Source organism: Octopus bimaculoides, chromosome 2 (assembly GCF_046866305.1).
Source record: "Octopus bimaculoides isolate indiv1 chromosome 2, ASM4686630v1, whole genome shotgun sequence".
In the NCBI taxonomy this organism is placed as follows: Eukaryota; Metazoa; Mollusca; class Cephalopoda; order Octopoda; family Octopodidae; genus Octopus; species Octopus bimaculoides.
In genome coordinates this window covers 117,225,847-117,246,216 of record NC_142929.1, presented here as the reverse complement: position 1 = coordinate 117,246,216, position 20,370 = coordinate 117,225,847, and the positions used below count along the sequence as shown (strand labels likewise).

Genomic DNA, 20,370 nt, shown 5'->3' with positions numbered 1-20,370 from the left:
TATAGATAAACCCGGTTTAACCCTCAATTCCTGTGTCACGCAAGCAAATTCTGAGGTGATATGTCTATACCAAGTCATGCGGTCTAGTTGTAAGATCATGCAGAAGCTGTGCCTGCCATTGGCTGTCAGCAAGTGGGTGGTCTAACATGATTGGCTGAATTACAGTTTACACGTGAACATGTTCTGACAACATCAGTTGATATCATTGTAGCGGGACGATACATTGGGGATATTTGTTTGAGTTGGTAGCACGGTTTCTCTCGGCTTGGCTTTACTGGTTGCACAGACTTCAAATAACAACCAGGTAAATTATTTATCCATATTCTTTTCCAACCCTCATTCATCTATCTCTTTTCATATTCAATATAGGATTATAAAAACGCATTTACAATCATTCAAAATTGTTTATATTTATTATATCTGAGGGTGTTTCATGAATTTTAATGTTTTACACACACATACACACATACCTGTGTGTGTATATATATATATATATATATATATATATATACATACATATATAGGGAGAGAGTGAGATCCAGTGAGAGTTGTTTCCCTTCAATGAACCCTCTGTACCTTGGGGTGTTACTTGTACACCCCACCATGTTAATCCTGATACCGCAACCCTGTGGTCAATCATTCCGGTTACTACCATCTCAGCTAACTTAAGACGTTACAATGTAATTTAAAGGAAGATTAGGTTGTTATTTCTAGTGGGTCGACCAAACCGCTAAACTGCAGTTTCTCTCATTAGTGTCTAAAGGAATGAAGATACCATAGAACTTTATTGTTGGGTGATAAATAATTCATTAAGGGCACCTTTGTAATCCCTAATCATATCATACTAAATTATGAAGTAAAGTCAAATTGTTTATTTGTTGTTGTTGTTTTTTTTTCTGCTTTATATATGGTTTTCTTTTTAAATGAAAACCTGAAGCGGAAATGACATATAAGGTAAAACTTCTGGAACAGGTACAGAGTGATTGTGGTTTTATATGCTGATATGTACATTTGTGTGTACGCAGACGCACACATATACTTGTTGAGTATATTTATACTCATTTGTTTTTCGGGGGGGGTTTCGATGAAAGGATTGCAATGAAGTGAGAGAAAATACCCGAGTAAAGATAATAAAATATGTTTTAAAAATCCGCTATAGCGTTATCGTACATCATGTAGATGTATGTAAATGAGTGTGTGTATGTATCTGTATCTTGTTTCAGTCTTTGAACTGCGGCTATACTGGGGCACCGCCTTGAAAAGTTTTAAGTCGAGTATATAGACTCCAGTAATTTATTTTTTAAGCCGGGTATTTATTCTGGCAGCTCTTATTGTCGAACCGCGAAGTTACAGGGGTGGAGATGGAGTATATGTAATCTGGGTATACCCCCCCCCCCCTTTTAAATTTTGTTTTTTTTTTACGGAATCCTATGTTTCAGACCATGGAGAATCCGATTCTGGAAAAATATTTTCAAAAATCTCAATTTCAAAATTTCGACCCCCCCCCGGTTTTTATATAGATCCACAGGGTAAACCTAACCCTAACTCAAACCCTAACCCTAACCCTGATCCTAACCCTAACCCTAACCCTAACTCTAACCCTAACCCTAAACCTAACCCTAACACTAGTTTTGTGAGATTTGGCTGTTATTTCTAGCATGTAAATAGCCTGCTTGGTGGGGGAGGGGGAATTGAAATTTTTCATGTTTATATGTATGGTGTATACATGTATATATACGTGTATACATGTATGTATACGCGGATATACAAGTATTTATACACGTGTATACATGTATGTATACGCGTGTATACATGTATGTATATACCTGTATCCGTGTATACATGTATGCGTATACATGTATGCGTATACATGTATGCGTATACGTGTATACATGTATGCATATACGTGTATACATGTATGCATATACGTGTATACATGTATGCATATACGTGTATACATGTATGCATATACGTGTATACATGTGTGTATATATACGTGTATACATGTGTGTATATACGTGTATACATGTGTGTATATACGTGTATACATGTGTGTATATACGTGTATACATGTGTGTATATACGTGTATACATGTGTGTATATACGTGTATACATGTGTGTATATACGTGTATACATGTGTGTATATACGTGTATACATGTGTATATACGTGTATACATGTGTGTATATACGTGTATACATGTGTGTATATATACGTGTATACATGTGTGTATATATACGTGTATACATGTGTATATATACGTGTATACATGTGTGTATATACGTGTATACATGTGTGTATATACGTGTATACATGTATATACATGTATGTATATACGTGTATACATGTATATATATATATATATATAAATTTGTGTGTGTATATAGATGTGTGTGTATACGTGAGTGTATATATATATATATAGGCAGGAGTGTCTGTGTGGTAAGTAGCTTGCCTAACAACCACATGATTCCGGGTTCAGTCCTACAGCGTGGCACCTTGGGCAAATGTCTTCTACTATAGCCTCGGGCCGACCAAAGCCTTGTGAGTGGATTTGGTAGACGGAAACTGAAAGAAGCCCGTCGTATACACACACACACACACACACACACACACACACACATATATATATGTGTGTGTACACATATACACACACATACACATATATATACACACATACACATTTATATATATATATATATATAAATGTGTATGTATATATATATATATATATAAATGTGTGTATATATATGTGTGTGTGTGTATATATATATATGTGTGTGTGTGTGTATAAATGTGTATGTGTGTATATATGTGTATGTGTATATATATATATATATATATGAATGTGTGTGTGTATACATAAATATATATGCATATACATAGATGTATATATAAATGTTGTATGTATATATATGTGTTTGTGTGCGTGTGCTTATGTGCAGATATACATGTATATAAAGTGTGTGTGTGCATATGTTTACATTTATGTTGTGTGTATGTGCATATACGCACATAGTTATACATAGCATGGCTTTATTTTTTATTTTTTATTTTCTTTTGCTTACTTGCTTCCGAATTTTGCCGTTTTTGGTTCGAATCCATCCCATTGCGCCGGCATTTTGGGCAAGTGCCTTCAACCCTAACCCCAGGCTTCCCTAAGTTTCGTGGATAGATTTTGTAGATTCTGGAAGAATCCAGCTTTGTGTTTGTGTGTGTGTGTATAATGTACAAATCCGTGTTTGCGCCCGCGAGTGTTGCGTCTACCCGTTTTGGTGTCGCACGGTAGTTGCAAACGACCGTCACTTTTTTCAGTTTTCCGGTCATGGGAGAAAAAGATATACCTTGCTTGGAATTCCCTTAACGAATTCCATATGGCCCATTAACCTTGCAAGTTTCTCCGTCATCAGTGAACTTCACACCGTTAATGTTCTTATACATTAAGTTCAATACCTACAGGATAGGCATGAGGAGGTGAAAGGGAAAAGATTCCAGTGATCTGATGTTCTGGAGAGGAATATTTATCTGGGTATTTTGGATATGCATGGTGGTGCAGAGAAGAGACGTGTAGATCTGTGATACTTGAGGTGGAAGTATGTGACCATTCAGCTCATTCTAGTGATAGAGAAGACCGAGAAAGGGAACAGTACACTTATGCAGCATGTTAATTATTGCCCGAGTGGTCTTTCACTAGATGCTGTCTATCATGTATATATCCGTAGGAGTATCAGCTCAAATGTGAGCGTAGTACCCCGTTGGACCACTCATTTGAACCTTGAGGACTGTCATCAACAGCTGTTGGGGTACTGTCATGGTATTAGCTGTCAAAAGTGAAAGTAGAAAAATCTGAAGGAACGTTACTGCTAGTTTGAGTTGATTCTTTGGCTACTGACAGCTAATACCATGACAGTGCCGCTGTGAGAATATTTCCTAGCTATGCTAACGATGTGCTTTCGCCAGTAAAGATCGTCGGTGATACTGAGATTCAGCATTCGGAGTAAGTGCAAAGGAAGTGAGATCGTGTGTGTGTACTACAAACTCAATTATTGATAACAAAGTAGGGAGAAGAAAATCCCAGAACGTGGTACTCGGCATGACCGCAGCCCAGGGATTGAAACCAATACATAAATATTTGTGAGGCTGTGTGTGTGTGTATAATAATATATCAGCAATATATTTTTCATTAGAGAATGTTCTATTTTGTTTACTTTAGGTACAAGATTTTCACTAATTATATTTAGTAATTATATCACTAAATATAATCGATTTAGTGACAATAATGATTTATTCGATATATAAGCCAAAAATTGCGTGACCATATCGTTTATCGAAGTTGTTTGGGTGATATTAATTCCATAATTCTATATCGTAAAATCCACTAAGGAGAGTGAAAGGTAAGAAGTCCTCAGAGTGATCACAATTTCTGTTCTGGTAAATTCCAGAAATTGCGATTGCTAAATATTCTTCCTGGAGCTAATCAATATTTAGTTGACACTTACGTATCAACTGTTTGTTTATATCGATGCGGCATTTTTATCCTTCCTATATAGAAAGTTGTATACGTTTGTACATACTCGTAGTATTGTTCTTGTTTAACCCCCAAGTAGCATTTGCCATGTTCATCAATGATGCAAGCCATTCTAGCTGTGGCCACCCCTTCTCTTCGAACACCTTATTTCAAAGATTTTTCGTAATGTGGTATAGTATATATATAATCTCAACTGATCCATTTTGACACACACACATATATATATATATATATATATATATATATATATATAGAATAGCACCGGCAAAAATGTTGTTACTAAATAAAGTGAAAGCATTGCGCTATATTTATTAAATTATTGTTACATTCACACAGTATGGCCTGAATGGTAATACGCAATATGGTAAACAACGTTTAAATTTTGTGTGCAGTAAAGTGAATACCCATAAAAATGTTGTACGTAGTATGATAAGCACAGCTAAATTTTGTACACAATATAAATATGTAAACTTCGAACACAGTATGAACACACCGAGTGACTGTATGTACAATATAATTACACAGTTATCGCTTACTGTATATTCTGTATGGTAACACATAGCTAAATTGTTTAGACGGCATGATATCAGTGTTTCATTGGTTACTCAATATGATAAATCAGAGACGGAAATAAGAGTTAAAGAATTAAGAGTACGCTAAAGTACATGAGGCTGAGATTGAGAAGGTAGGGTAATTAGATACTATAAATATCAGAGGCTTCTAGGAATAGAAATTTTTTTTTAAAAAGGCAGAGGAAAAGTTGTACCCCGGCCTCCCTTCTGCCATTTCCATCATCGTTTGACTGAGTATACTGTGGTAACACAGGTATGATAACGCATAATTATATTATGTACATACTGTGGTAACATCGCTCTACTATACACACCATACAGTATCTACTTTACTAGGTACAGTCAATAGAAACATAGGTATAATATGTATACAGTATGGTGATTTACTTTTGAGCTATATACACAGTATAGTTACGAACTACTAAACTACGTACACCGTATGGTAACACTACTATACGATTTACACCGCTGTACTGTGTACATCAGATGTTGACACCTTTATACATACGCAGTATGGTAACATAGTCCTACTATATACACCTTATGGTAACACATCTGTACTATGTGCACCGTACGGTAACACCTCTTGACTACATATACAATATGGTAACCTCGCCCTATTGTGTGTGCGGTATGGGAACATCACTGTACTATGTACACTGTATGGTAACATCGCCTTACCACGTACACAGTATGGTAAAGCACTTGCTACACTTTATCTCTATTATGATTACCTCTCCTCTTGAAAAGGTGAAGTGGAAGATTTGTGTCTATGTATTCGATCAGATTTCGATTCCCGATTTGGAAACTTGTCAATTCTACATTCCTTTCTTAAACATATAATCATGAATCAGAGTTTCTCTTTTTCCTCTTTTCATGACTAAGAATGCTTTAAGCCGGATTTTTACATTTTGCTGTATGGGAACGATAGAGATTTTAAGTAAATCAGTTTTTAGTTAATGATTTAATGAGTGGTCTTTCGTCAGTGGTGAAGGGAAAGCAGTGAGTTATTCTTAAACAGGACACTTCACTCAAATGCTTGCAACAAAGGGAGATCCGTTTGGGACAAGCGGGCCAGATAGTAATTATCGATTGGCCGATTTATTGAGTCTACCACCCAAAATCAGAAACGACCCCTCCTCCGAGGGCCTTTCGCAGTTTATACCCAGCAAATTTCACTTAAAAGGTTTTGGTCGGGTTTCCAGTTTCCTTTAGATGAGTGGTTCTCAACTGGCGTCCATATGACCCTTGGGGGTCCATGTGAGATTTTGTTGCTAAAGTTTATGTGCAATAAACTGGTTATACTTCGCTACACAACATATTTGAATTTTTTAATACAACTTCAAATAATATTTAATTATAAAAATATAGTAGGATTTTTTTTAACACCGAATGGTTATGGGGGTCCAGCAGAGTAAAATAGGAATCAAAGAGGTCCATAGGTAAGGAAAAGAAAATAGTTGAGAAATTAATGGTTTAGACCCTCTTCACATGACGTTTCAAATGTTTTCAACCATAAACGTTACTCTCGTATTCCAGACTTTCTATACTGTTGCTCACCCAGCTAGAAATAGCTGTCAAATGCTCCTTAAAGTACACTCTGTCGTATAGTTCAATAATGTCATAGTTTACACAAAGACGATACCGTCACGGCTGGAATGTATTTGATGAAAGATCTGATGAATCTTGGCTACATGGGTCTAAACAACAACTGAAACAATCAGTCAACGCTAGATCGACCTACTAGAAACAGCAGCCAAATCTCAAATCACACCTACTGCCTTTAAAATACAAAAGACACGTTTGATAGTGTAGTCCCTGAAAATCCTTTGATCATATCTAATCATTCAGACCTGACTTGGAGCTAATTAACGACACCGATTAATAGTCCCAGCTGTTTTGTCATGTAAGAATCCATTGTTCTTAATACTAACAAGCTGTGAACTGTCTGAACATTGCACTTTTTTAGCTAGTTCTACTCCTTCGCATACTGTAGCTATTTCAGGATAGAATTTCACAGAAACTGCATTTATATGTCAGCTTACTGCTGCTTTCTATAATAAACTGGGTGAACATTCATTCTATCATACCACTAAACTAGGTTAGTGTGGTGATGTTACCTCAGGAACAAAATTAGATTGGGGTTATTCATTTTTATTTGAAGTAAAACGTTCAATCTTTTAAATTATAGAAGGTTAATGATTTTAAAACCCTTTTATAACGTTTGTTGAACAGATAAAAACCATCAAACAGTTTATATATAACCGAGTTAATTCACCCTTGTATACAACCGCTACTAGTTATAAGTGAGTTACTTTTCCTCAGTATATTACTGTTATACTATATTGATTTCAGAACGAGAGAATGTAATGTGGAATCCATGAGATTTAAATAATAACTTGCTAAACCTTTTACTGGGCCGTATATTTATTAACACCACTCGCCACGATTATGAAATTTCTTGTGGCACTCATGCTTTTACAAAGAACACCTGAAAGGGATTCAGGTTGCTTAGAACGATTTCCATATTTTGTATTTTTTATGATGTTAAACTAGGCGAATAAAAGTCGGACTAGGTATAAGTTTATACCTTGTCCTGCTTTTATTCGAAAACCCACTCAACGACAGATGTTTGGTTTATTTTACTGTACTCAATATCCACTCTCATTGGAGAACTGTATATTTGTACTGCAGGAGATCGCATTTGAGAAGAGCTCTTGCTTATTTGGAGTATTTTTGTTTATATTACCATACTCCATAATCGCAAATCTGTTCTCTACATGACTCCGATATAGTCCGAAGAAACGATAAAGACTGTCTATCTTAGATCTGTTCATGTAAGATTTATTTTAACCAGAACTGCGTTATCGAAAATGCAACAATCGGTTTGATTTTCATTAAAACTGGTGAGGAAGTGAGGGTCACAAGTGGCAGGGTCGACTCAAGGTACCGGCAACTCGGGCAATCGCCAGGGGCGCATTGTGCTAGGGGACGCCAAGGAGGACGTGACAAAGACAAGGAAATTTCCACAACCGTCATCTTATACACACCGAAGTTCAGCTTGCTCGGGGCGCCGGCAACCCCACGGCCATTCCTGACAAGTGGGCTAGATAGCGTTCAAAAATGAATTAAAATGGTTTACAGAGAGAAAGATAAAATCTAACATGTGCGGTAGCAAAGGGTTCTGTGCTTTGTGACAAAAGGAAACGTTAGATTGTTCCTCTTCCTCACAACACACCAATTTGATTGTGAAACACTAATTGCTGATGCCAAACATTTGTCACGTAGGATCCTACTATTTATTTTATTAGCTATATACAGTTGTAATAAAGGATAAACGAAACTCGTTCACCTCGTTACATCACCACAACGCATTTCTCTGGCCTTTATTAAAGAAACTGGTTTCTCACAGAGGCACAAAATTGCACATTTCACGAGAAGGATGTAGTCAAATTTTATTTATCCCAGTATTTCTCTGGTACTCATTTCATCGACACCAGTAGGACAAAAGACAAGGTCAACTTCAATGGGATTTTAACTCAAAACATAAGAGAACGTGACAAAATACTGCAAATCAAATTTCTGTCATCTTACCGATTCTATCTTCTACTATCAAAATGGTCTTATACAGACTATTTTCTAGACAGCTTACTTCTTTGCGCGCGCGCGTGTGTGTCAAAATGCTTAGTGACATTTCCAGTTTTTTTTACATTCTTTCGGCATCGATAAAATGACAGTCAACTAGTGGGGTCGGTGTAATCTAACCATTTTCACCTAAAATTGCTGGCTTTGTGCCAAAATTAATTAGAAAGAATTAATATTTATATCTTACCCTATATTTTACTTTCTGATTGTTAACTGATGACGACTGAAAAGGAAATTGATCGAAACTAATTTTTTTTTTTAAATCTTTCACCTGGTTTAACATCGGTTTGGTTATAGGGTATTTTTTTGTGGAATTCATTCTGTTGCAAGCACTTGGTGGCCAGAGCTCTCGTTTGAAAATAACTTCTCATTAACTCCGAAGTCACTGAACATGGATACGGGTGATACATTCTTCTCTCATTTAAAAACAATTAAAATAAAATTTTAGCTTCTAGTTCCTGACTTGATTTCATATATTGCGCTCGCCCGACGTGACTGCGCTCGCCCGACGTGACCGCGCTCGCCCGACGTGACCGCGCTCACCCGACGTGACCTCGTACACCAAACATGGCTTCATCTATCAGGCTCAGGCGCAATATTTCTGATTTGATATCTAAGAAAGTATTCACGCTGGATAAAATGCGTTGCGGCATTTCGCCCGTCTTTGTGTTCTGAAGAGATCTATAATTAGCACCATGTCGCTTAAGTTACGGTTGCATATATTTGTGTTCAGAACACTTAACTCACAAGAGATTCCAGTCGAACTAACTGTAAGCAGGTACCCCAGAGCAGGATCAATTCGCTAGTCTTCTTTTTTTATCGATTTAGCCCCTATATAAGCAGTTGCCAACAAGGAAGCGTTTATATGATCGCTTGGCCACCTGTAATTAGCAGCTAAATCTCCCTCAAATTGTATACCGATACCTTAAAGAGAATGAGATACATTGGTGTTATATAGTTCCAAAGATGATCTTTCTGTATTACGACTGAATTTCCAAAATACAAAACAGAAACCAGAATGACAGTATAGTACAAACACGAAAGTACTACAGAAAAATACGTCATTATATTTTCTAACGGAACAATTTTTCTGGACTGATGTAATCGATTTCACCCCTATCATGATATCGCTGGCCTTGTGCAAAAAAAAAACTGAAACCATTATTATTTGGACGATGGATTTGCAGAATCTTTGGAGCATCGGTGCTTTACGCTCTGAATTAAAAACCTTCTGAGATCAACTTGACTTTCATCGTGTTTCGATCGATGAAATAAAATACCAGGCACGTATTGAGATCGATGTAATCGACTGTTCCCTTCATTTCAGATTTAGTGCCTTATTTAGAAACAACTATCATTATTATTATTCTAGTGTTTCAGCGCTACATTCTTTATACATTCGTACTGCCGCTTATTTCCCCCTGTCAAATTCTGACATTCGTTTTCCACCTCCAGCTAAGGATAGTTCAGCTATAATATGAGACTGAATTATTTTATTTCTTTTTACTGGCATATGTTCATATAGAATGGAATGAAGTTCTGTTGGAATCAGCAGCCCGATGATGATGATGGTAGTGTTACATATCGTTAGCGTGGTAGTGGTAGTGGTGTATGTACAGGAGTCAGCAGCTTGGTGGTACATGTACCGAAACGCAGATAAAATCAAGTAAAAACAGAAAAATAAATAACTGAAAAAAACTGGTTGTGGTAAGTGGTTGGTAGACTGAATGGTTAAGAGGTTGGCTTCGTAATCACGAGTTCTCGAGTTCGATTTCGCGCATCGCGTGGTTTCATTTGTCAAGTATATTTTACCATAGCAATGAGTTGAGGCAGACTTTGTGTGTGAAATTAGGGAGCCGGAAATTGTGTGAAAGACAGTCGGATTGATTGTATCTGTAGTTCAAAAGCACCAGCCTTGTTAACATTGTGTGACTATTCCTGGGAATCACGTTAAGGAGCTGTATAATACTCATTTACACATCATTCAATTGATAGGACAACTCAATTCTTACCGTCGAAATTAATGGAGGCTCCATTTCAAAATATAACAGTTAAATAATTGATTGATTATAATATAGCAGTTTCGTAAAATACAGTCACTAATGTAATTTATAAATAATGCAGATATGAAGATAAGACGTTTGACATTGCTGTGTTATTAATTTTTTGTTCGTTTGTTTTTTGGTTTGCTGATTGATCACAGTTCAAGATGAGAAGGTAGGGAAGAACAGTGAGTTAAATAAACACCACTAGGTTAACTACTTCCAAGCGCGTTCAACATTGATTGAAAGCTGCCTCAGTTATGGTATACGAATCACTGATTATAACATAAATATGACTATATGCATGTATATGGCTGTGTGGTAAGAAGCTTGCTTCCCAACCATATGGTTCCGGGTTCAGTCCCACTGCGTGGTACTTTGGGCAAGTGTCTACTACTATAGCCTCGGGCTGGCCAAAGCCTTGTGAGTGGATTTGGTAGACGGAAACTGAGAGAAGCCCATCATGTATATATATATATATACTAATATATACTTTTGTTATTTACACCACCTGTCCTCGTCTGTTGTTATTATTTGTATATTCTCCCATATATATATATATATATATATATATATATATATATATATATATATATATATATATATATATATATATATTTATATATATGTATATGTGTGTGCCTTTGTGTCTGTCTTTGTCCCCCACCAACGCTTTACAACCGATGCTGGTGTGTTTACATCCCAGTAACTTAGCGGTTCAGCATCGACTAAAATATATTTATATACATATAAATAATGTATAATCTTATTTTCTTATATTCCGTTACTAATGTTCACCAAGAAAGTCAAGCTAAACATTATTTGCCCAATTTATGAAGGTACGTGCAAGAGTTAGAATATTTTTGTCTGACAGCATAGCAACGAACTTGAACTAGTATATAGCAATATCGACAAGCCAACGTGGGAGCCTTTAAGTAGTGATTCGACTCGCTAGAAATAACTGTTAAATCTCATATCCTATTATCAGAAAAAGGAAAGAACACACTATATAATGTAGTCCTAGATACAATAAATCTGGGAAAAAAGGAAAAAAATCTGGATGGTCGTGATTGGAATGTCTTTTGACCAGAACTGATCTGGACATACAGAACAGGTGATAACGTATCTAACAGAATATAGATGTAGTTATGAGGGAGTCCCTGTGACCACTCATTAGAAACATCAGACTAATTCCCCCATATTGATTTTTGTTGTTCTGATTCAGCGAGCAAGATAAAGGGTATAGAGAAGTGACCACCCATTCTTTTGCTCTTCAAGAGAGGGAGATATGACTGTTATTTCTTAAAAATCAAATGATGCATTGGCAGCTTTCTTGTTGATTCTAATAAATACTAGAAATGAGTGGAACAAACATTTCTAGTCTTCATTCTAACATATATATGTCTAAACAAAATGGTACTTTGATCCTCCAGCAAGAGAATTATATTGTCTATGACATTCTAGAAGAGAAATTCCACTCCTACATCCAGTCTGAGAGTAACAATTTCTGGAGGTGGTAGTTGTTCCCAATATTTATTAATGACTAGTTCTTTAGCTGTACTCTTCATACTAAGACCTAGTTTTTGTAGACATTCTTGCTAGAAATAACTACACTATGAGATAAAAAAAAAAATCAACCAATGAATAATATTTTCATTTTTTCCTCTATAAGGTTGATAACGCCAAACATGCTTCTATTTTATTTAGCCTCAAGCAATGAAGTATAGTCTTATCTGAATTTGGAGATAGAATGATTTAATACAAGAAAATAAAATTATTAGAATTGTCTCTCAATAATGTATTCTCTATTAATAAATATTACAAGAAATGTGGCATTCCGTCGGTTACGACAACAAGGGTTCCAGTTGAACCGATCAACGAAACAGCATGCTTGGGAAATTAACGTGCAAGTGGCTGAGCACTCCAAAGACATGCGTAGCCTTAACATAGTTCTTGGGGAGATTCAGCATGACACAGAGTGTGACAATGCTGGCCCTTTGAAATACAGGTACAATCGAAACAGGAAGAAAGAGTGAGAGAAACTTGTGGTGAAAGAATACAGCAGGGTTCGCGACCCCCACCCCTGCTGCCGGAACTGTAGGTGTTTTTGCTCAATAAACATAATGCCCAGTATGAGAATCGAAACTGCTATCCTTTGACCGCGAGTCCACTGCCCCCTAACCACTGGGCCATTGCGCTTCCATGATTACAAGAAATACTAATCAATTGTAATAATTATCGTGAGTAGATTAGAGACTTAAGTCCCTAATTTACTTCCTTTCTTCCTCAACCAATCTGCAGTTCCGCATAACTGACCAATAAATGTAACCCATTCCTTTATACTTCTAGGCTCTAACCAGTCACTGTGGATACAAAAGCCAGATATTATATGTCTCAATAATATTGGTAAGTGTTTACAATTTTTTCTCTCTCTCTCTCTTTCTCTCTACCTCCACCCCTCAACCCATTGATTCACAAATAAAATTTCTAAAATTATTCCTAAGTTCATTCCTCAGCCTAACAATCACAGTGTGTTATGATACAAAGCCAGCCACTACTGTGGTAGATTTTACAATGTCTCTCAAAATTATGGTAGACTTTACAACAATTCAATTGGAACCTTTGAAATGCTATAAACCAGTGGTTCTCGACCTTCTGTTGTTGCTCAGTACCCACTTTCACTCAATAGTGTATTACAAATGGCCTCTCTGTATGTTTTGCAAATAGAAAATACAACAAATTATTTTAATGAAAGTTAATTTAATTTAGGGAACTAATTTGTTATTTTGTTTTTCATATTTTCTTATACTACCTCATCAATCATGCTCTTTGTTGGAGATGTTTGTGTAGACTAGTGGCTTCTTGGTTAAATTTTTATGAAAACTTAAAGAAAGGAAGGATTTATATAATGAAATATTTAGACCTTAGTGCATCATCAATCCAGTTTCTGCTTTCTGATAACACAATATCCAACTCATATATTCTATCCCTGACTAATTTTATGGAGCTGTGTTTAGAATATAACTATTGTAACTGGTTGAAGTATTTTATTTCTAAGAAAACTCACAACCCCTTCTCAGCACTTTCTTGTGAGCTCACAAATCCTTCAAGGAGTTTACTGCATAGATTTTACAATGTCTGTCAAAACTATGTAATACAATATTAGTCTTTGCAAAATACCTTATTTGCATTATTATTAGAATTTCTTTCTTTCTCATGTTGGTTTGTGTCATCTTGTGAATATAGTTTGGATGAAGTATCTGAAGACATTCGACATAGATATGAAAAGTGATCCATATTTAAGAAAGCTATGTGCAGTCGCTTTTATCTTCAAATCATCATGTATGTACATTAAATACTTAATCCAGATTTCTGTATTGTTAGATGGATAAGATAACTGTTCTCATGGATCAGAGAGTAGTCATTTCTAGAAAACTTTCCTCAGTCTCTGGTTCCTGAAACCCAAGAGAAGAAATATGCTTACAGAAATATTACAAAATGTTTGCATTGGATTTGAACTCATTCAGCTAAAATTCTATTAACCAATGTTATATTCTTACTTGTGTTCTCATGAGAATGTGCTGGGAAAATTGTGTATATTTTTACACCCTGCTGCAGTATCTGAACACAGGCATTACTGCATGTTTAATCAGTTTACTTAATAACAACTTGGATCAGAATTAAATTTCTTTGCACAGTCCATTGGGAAGGTGTTTTCCACCAAAGTCTCAGGCTAAATAACTTATGAGTGGAATTTGGTTGTCAGAACATGTGAAGAAGCCATCATATGAATACATTGTGTGTGAAGGATGTAAACATTTGTGAGAAAACAAGAAAGCAGTTTCTTCACAAATGAAGACCCTCGTGATAGTTATTCTGCATCAATTTGGAAATACTACCTTGAAATTCTTGCCATCAGGAATGTTATTGGCCAGTGATTAGTTGGCTAGAAGCATGAAGCAATGGACAGTATTGTTCATCGATAGTAATATTTAAAATGTTGTTAATGATAAAAAAAAAAGATAAGCTATGTTATTCTAGTGGCTGCTGCTAATTTTTTTCTTTGTTCTGGAGAAGGGATCGCCTCCTTGGTTTTTTCAAGACTTCCAAGCCGGATGTGACCATGTTAGAGCTATATGGTCAAACAGTTGGTTTTGTTTTCAGTAAATTAACTGAACATAATTTAAAATCAGATTAACTTGAGTGAAAAGCTTGGTATTCCTGTAAAGAAGAAAAGGTCAAGTGGGTCAGAGGTGAGAAGTTTTAAAGGTCATCTAGGTCAAAGTTGAGGAGTTTTAATTAGAATGTTATGTCATCTTCTTTTCTCCCTTACTGGAGAATCTACTGGCTTGGAACATTGACATTTAAATTGCCCCCCCTCTCTCTCTTTCACCCTCTCACACACTCATACACAAAATATATTCTCTCTTTTTCTTTCTCTCTCTCTCTCCCCTTACTCTCTTTGTTTCTCTCACTCTCTCTCTCACTCTTTTTCTCTCCCTCACTCTTTTTTCTCTTTCACTCTTTTTCTCTCTCTCTCACTCGTTCCCTCTCTCTTTTTCTTTCTCTCACTTTTTTCTCTCTCGCTCTCTTTTTCATTCCCTCTCATTCTCCCTTTTTCTTTCCCTCTCACTCTCTTTTTCTTTCCCTCTCACTCTCTTTTTCTTTCCCTCTCACTCTCTTTTTTCTTTCCCTCTCACTCTCTTTTTCTTTCCCTCTCACTCTCTTTTTCTTTCCCTCTCACTCTCGCTTTTTCTTTCCCTCTCACTCTCTTATTCTTTCCCTCTCACTCTCTTTTTCTCTCTCTCACTTTCTCTTTCTTCTCTCTCTCTCTCACTTTCTCTCTTTTCTCTCTCTCACTTTCTCTTTTTTCTCTCTCTCACTTTCTCTCTTTTCCCTCTCTCACACTTTTTCTCTTCTCTCTCTCTCTCTCTCTCTCTCTCACTTTTCCCTCTCTCTTTCACTTTCTTTCTCTCACTCTCACTGTCTCTCTCTCTCTCTCTCACTCTCTCTCTCTCTCACACTTTTCTTTTTTCCTCTCTCTCTTTCTTTCACTCTCTCTCTCACTTACTCACTCACTCACTCCAGACATACACACACACACACACACACACACACACACACACACACACACACACACTGTATCCCTAGCCTCATTTGCACACCTTAGACCTTCTAGCTAATGAATTCAGTTAATTGGTAAGACATTGACCTATATAAAATACCATCAAAGAATAAACAAATTTTTTCCGTCCTACTAATCCCTCAATAATTTTCTCTAGTTAATCCTACTTCATGTTCACATTATTTTGATGTTATTAATAGACTTGAATTTTCAATTATCTTTTCTTGAATGTTCTGTCATTTTACTATATCAATTGTTATTGTATGTCTTTATCACCATCATCTATTTCTTACCGTCCACTACTGTCACCTGTCTATTTTACTACCTTCACCTGCTTCCATTCAGTAGCTACCAGCTTTACCACTAAAGCTCCATTCCACCATCACCTAACTTTGTAATCAGTTTGTTTGATACTGATTTATAACTGAGGGTTGGACCATTTAAATGTTATCCTTCCCAAAGATATATCATTGTGTGGCACCAAGAGATAGCATTGTACAGAACTTACGTTTACCAGTTGACCAGTTGATACTAACACTGATGTGGAGGCACAATGGCCCAGTGGTTAGGGCAGTGGACTCGCGGTCATAGGATCACGGTTTCGATTTCCAGACCGGGCGTTGTGCGTGTTTATTGAGTGAAAATACCTAAAGCTCCACGAGGCTCCGGCAGGGGATGGTGGCGAACCCTGCTGTACTCTTTCACCACAACTTTCTCTCACTCTTACTTCCTGTTTCTGTTGTGCCTGTAATTCAAAGAGTCAGCCTTGTCACACTGTGTCACGCTGAATATCCCTGAGAGCCACTTGCACATTAATTTCACGAGCAGGCTGTTCCATTGATTGGATCAACTGGAACCTTCAACGTCGTAAGCGACGGAGTGCCAACAAAACAAAAAACTAACACTGATATCTCCTAGAGCCAGTGAATTCTTATATCCTGTCCATTTTTGATATATTGTCAGCTTCAAAGCTGAAGAATTACTTGACTCTGATTTCTGCTAATGTGGAACAGCATGAATATTAATTGATAAATGCTTTTTGACAGTGACGGGGGGAAACAGATTTTCACTTAGTGGGTTATGTCTTGAAATTTCTGTCGGATGGATGGCAGGGTAATTCTGATGGTTGTTCTTTTTTGATTTCATTTTTGCTATGTTTTTGTTTGTCATGAATCATCTATCTATCTAAGAGTTTTCTTAATTTTTTTCCAGTAACATGCTTGGAACTGATGTGCACCTACTGCCAAACACAGGGATGCAAGTTGATTACACTACCTACATACTCTCTTCCAGTCCACCTGGAACTGGACTGGAGTTTCTTAACAGCAACATTTTCTGTGAACCTCTTTCCAGTGCTGAACGAAGCTTTTGTGCCCATGCTCCTCTTTATATTGAACAATGTATGAGCCGGAAGGCTTCAAGTGAATTAAAACCAATTATCATCCCAGACAGCCCACAATCCAGTTCAGAACCAACCAGCCCAGTAAATCGTTCACCTCTACGGCCCCTGTCACCAGGGAAACAAAAGAAAAGAGTATCTTTTGCAGACTGTTTTGGCTTTGCTTTGGCCACTATTCGTGTTATGACTGAACCTTCGGATGTTCCTCCATTAGTTCGTCCAGAGATACTTTCCAGCCTTACAAAAGGATCATCAGCTTCAGTTACTAGCATACCTCCATTAAAGTTGTGCTTCACACAACCTGCAGCTGACTATGTTGCTTTCAGAGACCGTGTTGAAAAGAACTTTGTTTCTCTGGAGAATGTAATTCTCAAAGACTATCAAGTTACTGGTACAATAAAAGTAAAAAATGTTGCATTTGAGAAACATGTATATGTTAAATGTACTTTCGATTCTTGGAACTCATCAGGAGAGGTTGACGCTACCTACCTAAACACAAATGGTTGCAGTCGTTTCGACACTTTCACATTTGAAATGAATGTACCAACAGACTTTGATATCAGAAAGCAGATCCTCTTTGCTGTTGCTTACCGGACTGATAACAAAGAGTACTGGGACAATAATTATGGTAATGACTACCTCATTGTCTCATCGTATGCAAATGAAAATCCCAAACCATCCATTGATTTTAAGTCTTCTGACATTGATACGACATTTGCTAGTTGGAATAGTATGGACCCAACAGTCCCTTATTGGTGAAGCTTTATAAGTTTCATTAACTCCCCATACCGTCCATCTGACAGACTTGGTGGAATATGGTGTTTCAACATACTCAATTACTCACAAAATCTGCCTCTTCTAAAGAGAGGGTATAGATTATTGGATAACAGTTGTATTGACTGATGAATACAATGATAAACAAAATTGTTTCACTTTTATTTTTATTTTCACCAGAGCTAAGCTGTGTCCATGTGAGTTTAAAGCACGTTCCAGCCAATTAATGATGGAGCTACGTAATATTTATTGCTTGTGTGATCTTAGATGGCTAGATGGCTATTAACTCTTGACACATTTGGGGTTGATATGGGGCTGTTGTGCCCTCTCCTCCTACCAAACAACAAAACCAGGCGCATTCTTTCTACAATAGTGAAAGATATTTTCATTTGACAACACAATAAAAAAAAAAAACCCGAATATACTTATGGCAGTTCAGACAATCAATATTTCATCAAGGTTTTTACGATTGTCTGTATCTAAATTGCTACCCTAAACATTAAATAGAAAAATGTTACCTGTGTTATAAGTATTTTTCACAAAAACCAACAGCAAATCTGAAAGGAAGGTAGAATTTGAAACTTATTATAAAGGTGGCTTGTATAAATTAGAAATTTCTATAGCTCTAAAATATTAGCCTAAATTTTTTTCTAAAACATTTTATCAAATTAATGAAAAATAATGACCTGTCTAATTAACAAAGGCAGAAAAATATCAGCATCATCATTGTTGCTATGTCACTCCAGTACGCCTAGTGTTATAAAACACTGTAAAATTTTTTGTTTTGTAAAATAATACAGATTATGAAAGAAGGAAAGAAAATCTTCCTTTTTTTTTTTATCTTCGAATGACTGTTAAATGAATCTGTTAATGTGATATCTCAGTTTATATATTTATGTATTATATATATAATATACATACATATATATATATCAATAATATACACACACACACACATACACGTATATGCCTATATATACATATTTAACTTCTGGCTCTACTTTCTTAAAGGGAAATTTTTAATTTCTGGATTAATTTGAAAAAAAAAAATCTAAATTCCTTGTTGCCTTTCTACCAATTTCTCCACGTACATATAACATCAATTTTACTGAGTAACTGAAATGAAGGGAAACAAACATGCATTTGTTTCAACAAACTTTCTTTAATAGCAGAATGCAATTTGAAGATTAAAGAAATTAATTAAATTTTTCACTCTTCTTGATGATTTTTGCTGCTACCACCAATATTGATTACAATTACACTTAACCAAATATTTTCAGTTACTCCTGTGTTTGTCCTGAATATTCCTAACATAGATAAAAAGACTTGCATGTCTTTATTTATGGAATGAATGAAGTACTTGGAAAGCAATATTGATACGCATATTTTAAATGTAGCTTTTGGGTTTAATATTTTGAAATATGCTAGTATCTGCATTCCACGTACTGAAATGAAATTGCACTGTTTGTTACTGGAGATATGAGTTTGGTAAATCTATCTACTGGTGGCATAATTTCCTGTCCAGATAATTCTACCATGTATCTTTCATATGATTGGATTGATTAATCCAATAGATATTTTTTTCTTGAACACAGACCTATATATATCTATAGGTTAATCTTTGCACAATTCTATACAAGCAGCATCTGTGAACAATAAATGTGGTTGGGTGAATAATATGTATTTTTTTATGGTTATCAACATACCCACAATATATATATATATGTATGTATATATAATTATGTGTAATATATATATGCAACACATGTTTACTATAAACAAGTATTAATGAAATCATCAGGTTTTACTGACAAATTAATATGGATTTTATTCAAACTTGCTTGAATTTAATAAATTTGAAATATCTTAACTATAACCTTGTCTCACTGAACTGCTCTCATCATTTTAATAGTCACAAGCTTAGCCATTATAGCATTGCTATTGCCCACCACAAGCCAATGCATGTATTCAAGTAGTCATGTTCAAGAAACATCGGCACTTTGTGGGGAGACAACTTTCTACTCATGCTGTTGATTTCTTACTCTCCTCTCCATGTGTGATATGTTTATAGTGATGTATATTTTTTTACAATAAAATATTGATTAGAAAAGTTTAATCTTTTTTTTGTATTTCTTCTGTGAACAGACTATCTCATCATCCTTATCAAAATAGTCTTTATTTCTATGTTTGTTTGTCATACAGGTTATCACTTCATGTTGCAGTTTTGTATCATGTTTGTTAAGAAAGCTCACCGAGATCTGATCTTATAACATCTTCCTTAGTT

The 20,370-nt window shown here is 35.8% G+C and overlaps 1 protein-coding gene across 1 annotated transcript; it reads left to right on the top strand.

The window, feature by feature from the left end:
• The first annotated feature begins 217 nt into the window (after positions 1 to 217).
• Positions 218 to 18,754, top strand: LOC106879356 (protein phosphatase 1 regulatory subunit 3C-B). Its single transcript, XM_014928873.3, has 3 exons — positions 218 to 304; positions 13,138 to 13,194; positions 17,126 to 18,754. Exon 3 carries the CDS (start codon positions 17,130 to 17,132, stop codon positions 18,069 to 18,071), a length of 942 nt encoding a protein of 313 aa, XP_014784359.1. The 5' UTR covers positions 218 to 304; positions 13,138 to 13,194; positions 17,126 to 17,129; the 3' UTR covers positions 18,072 to 18,754.
• Positions 18,755 to 20,370: the final 1,616 nt, after the last annotated feature.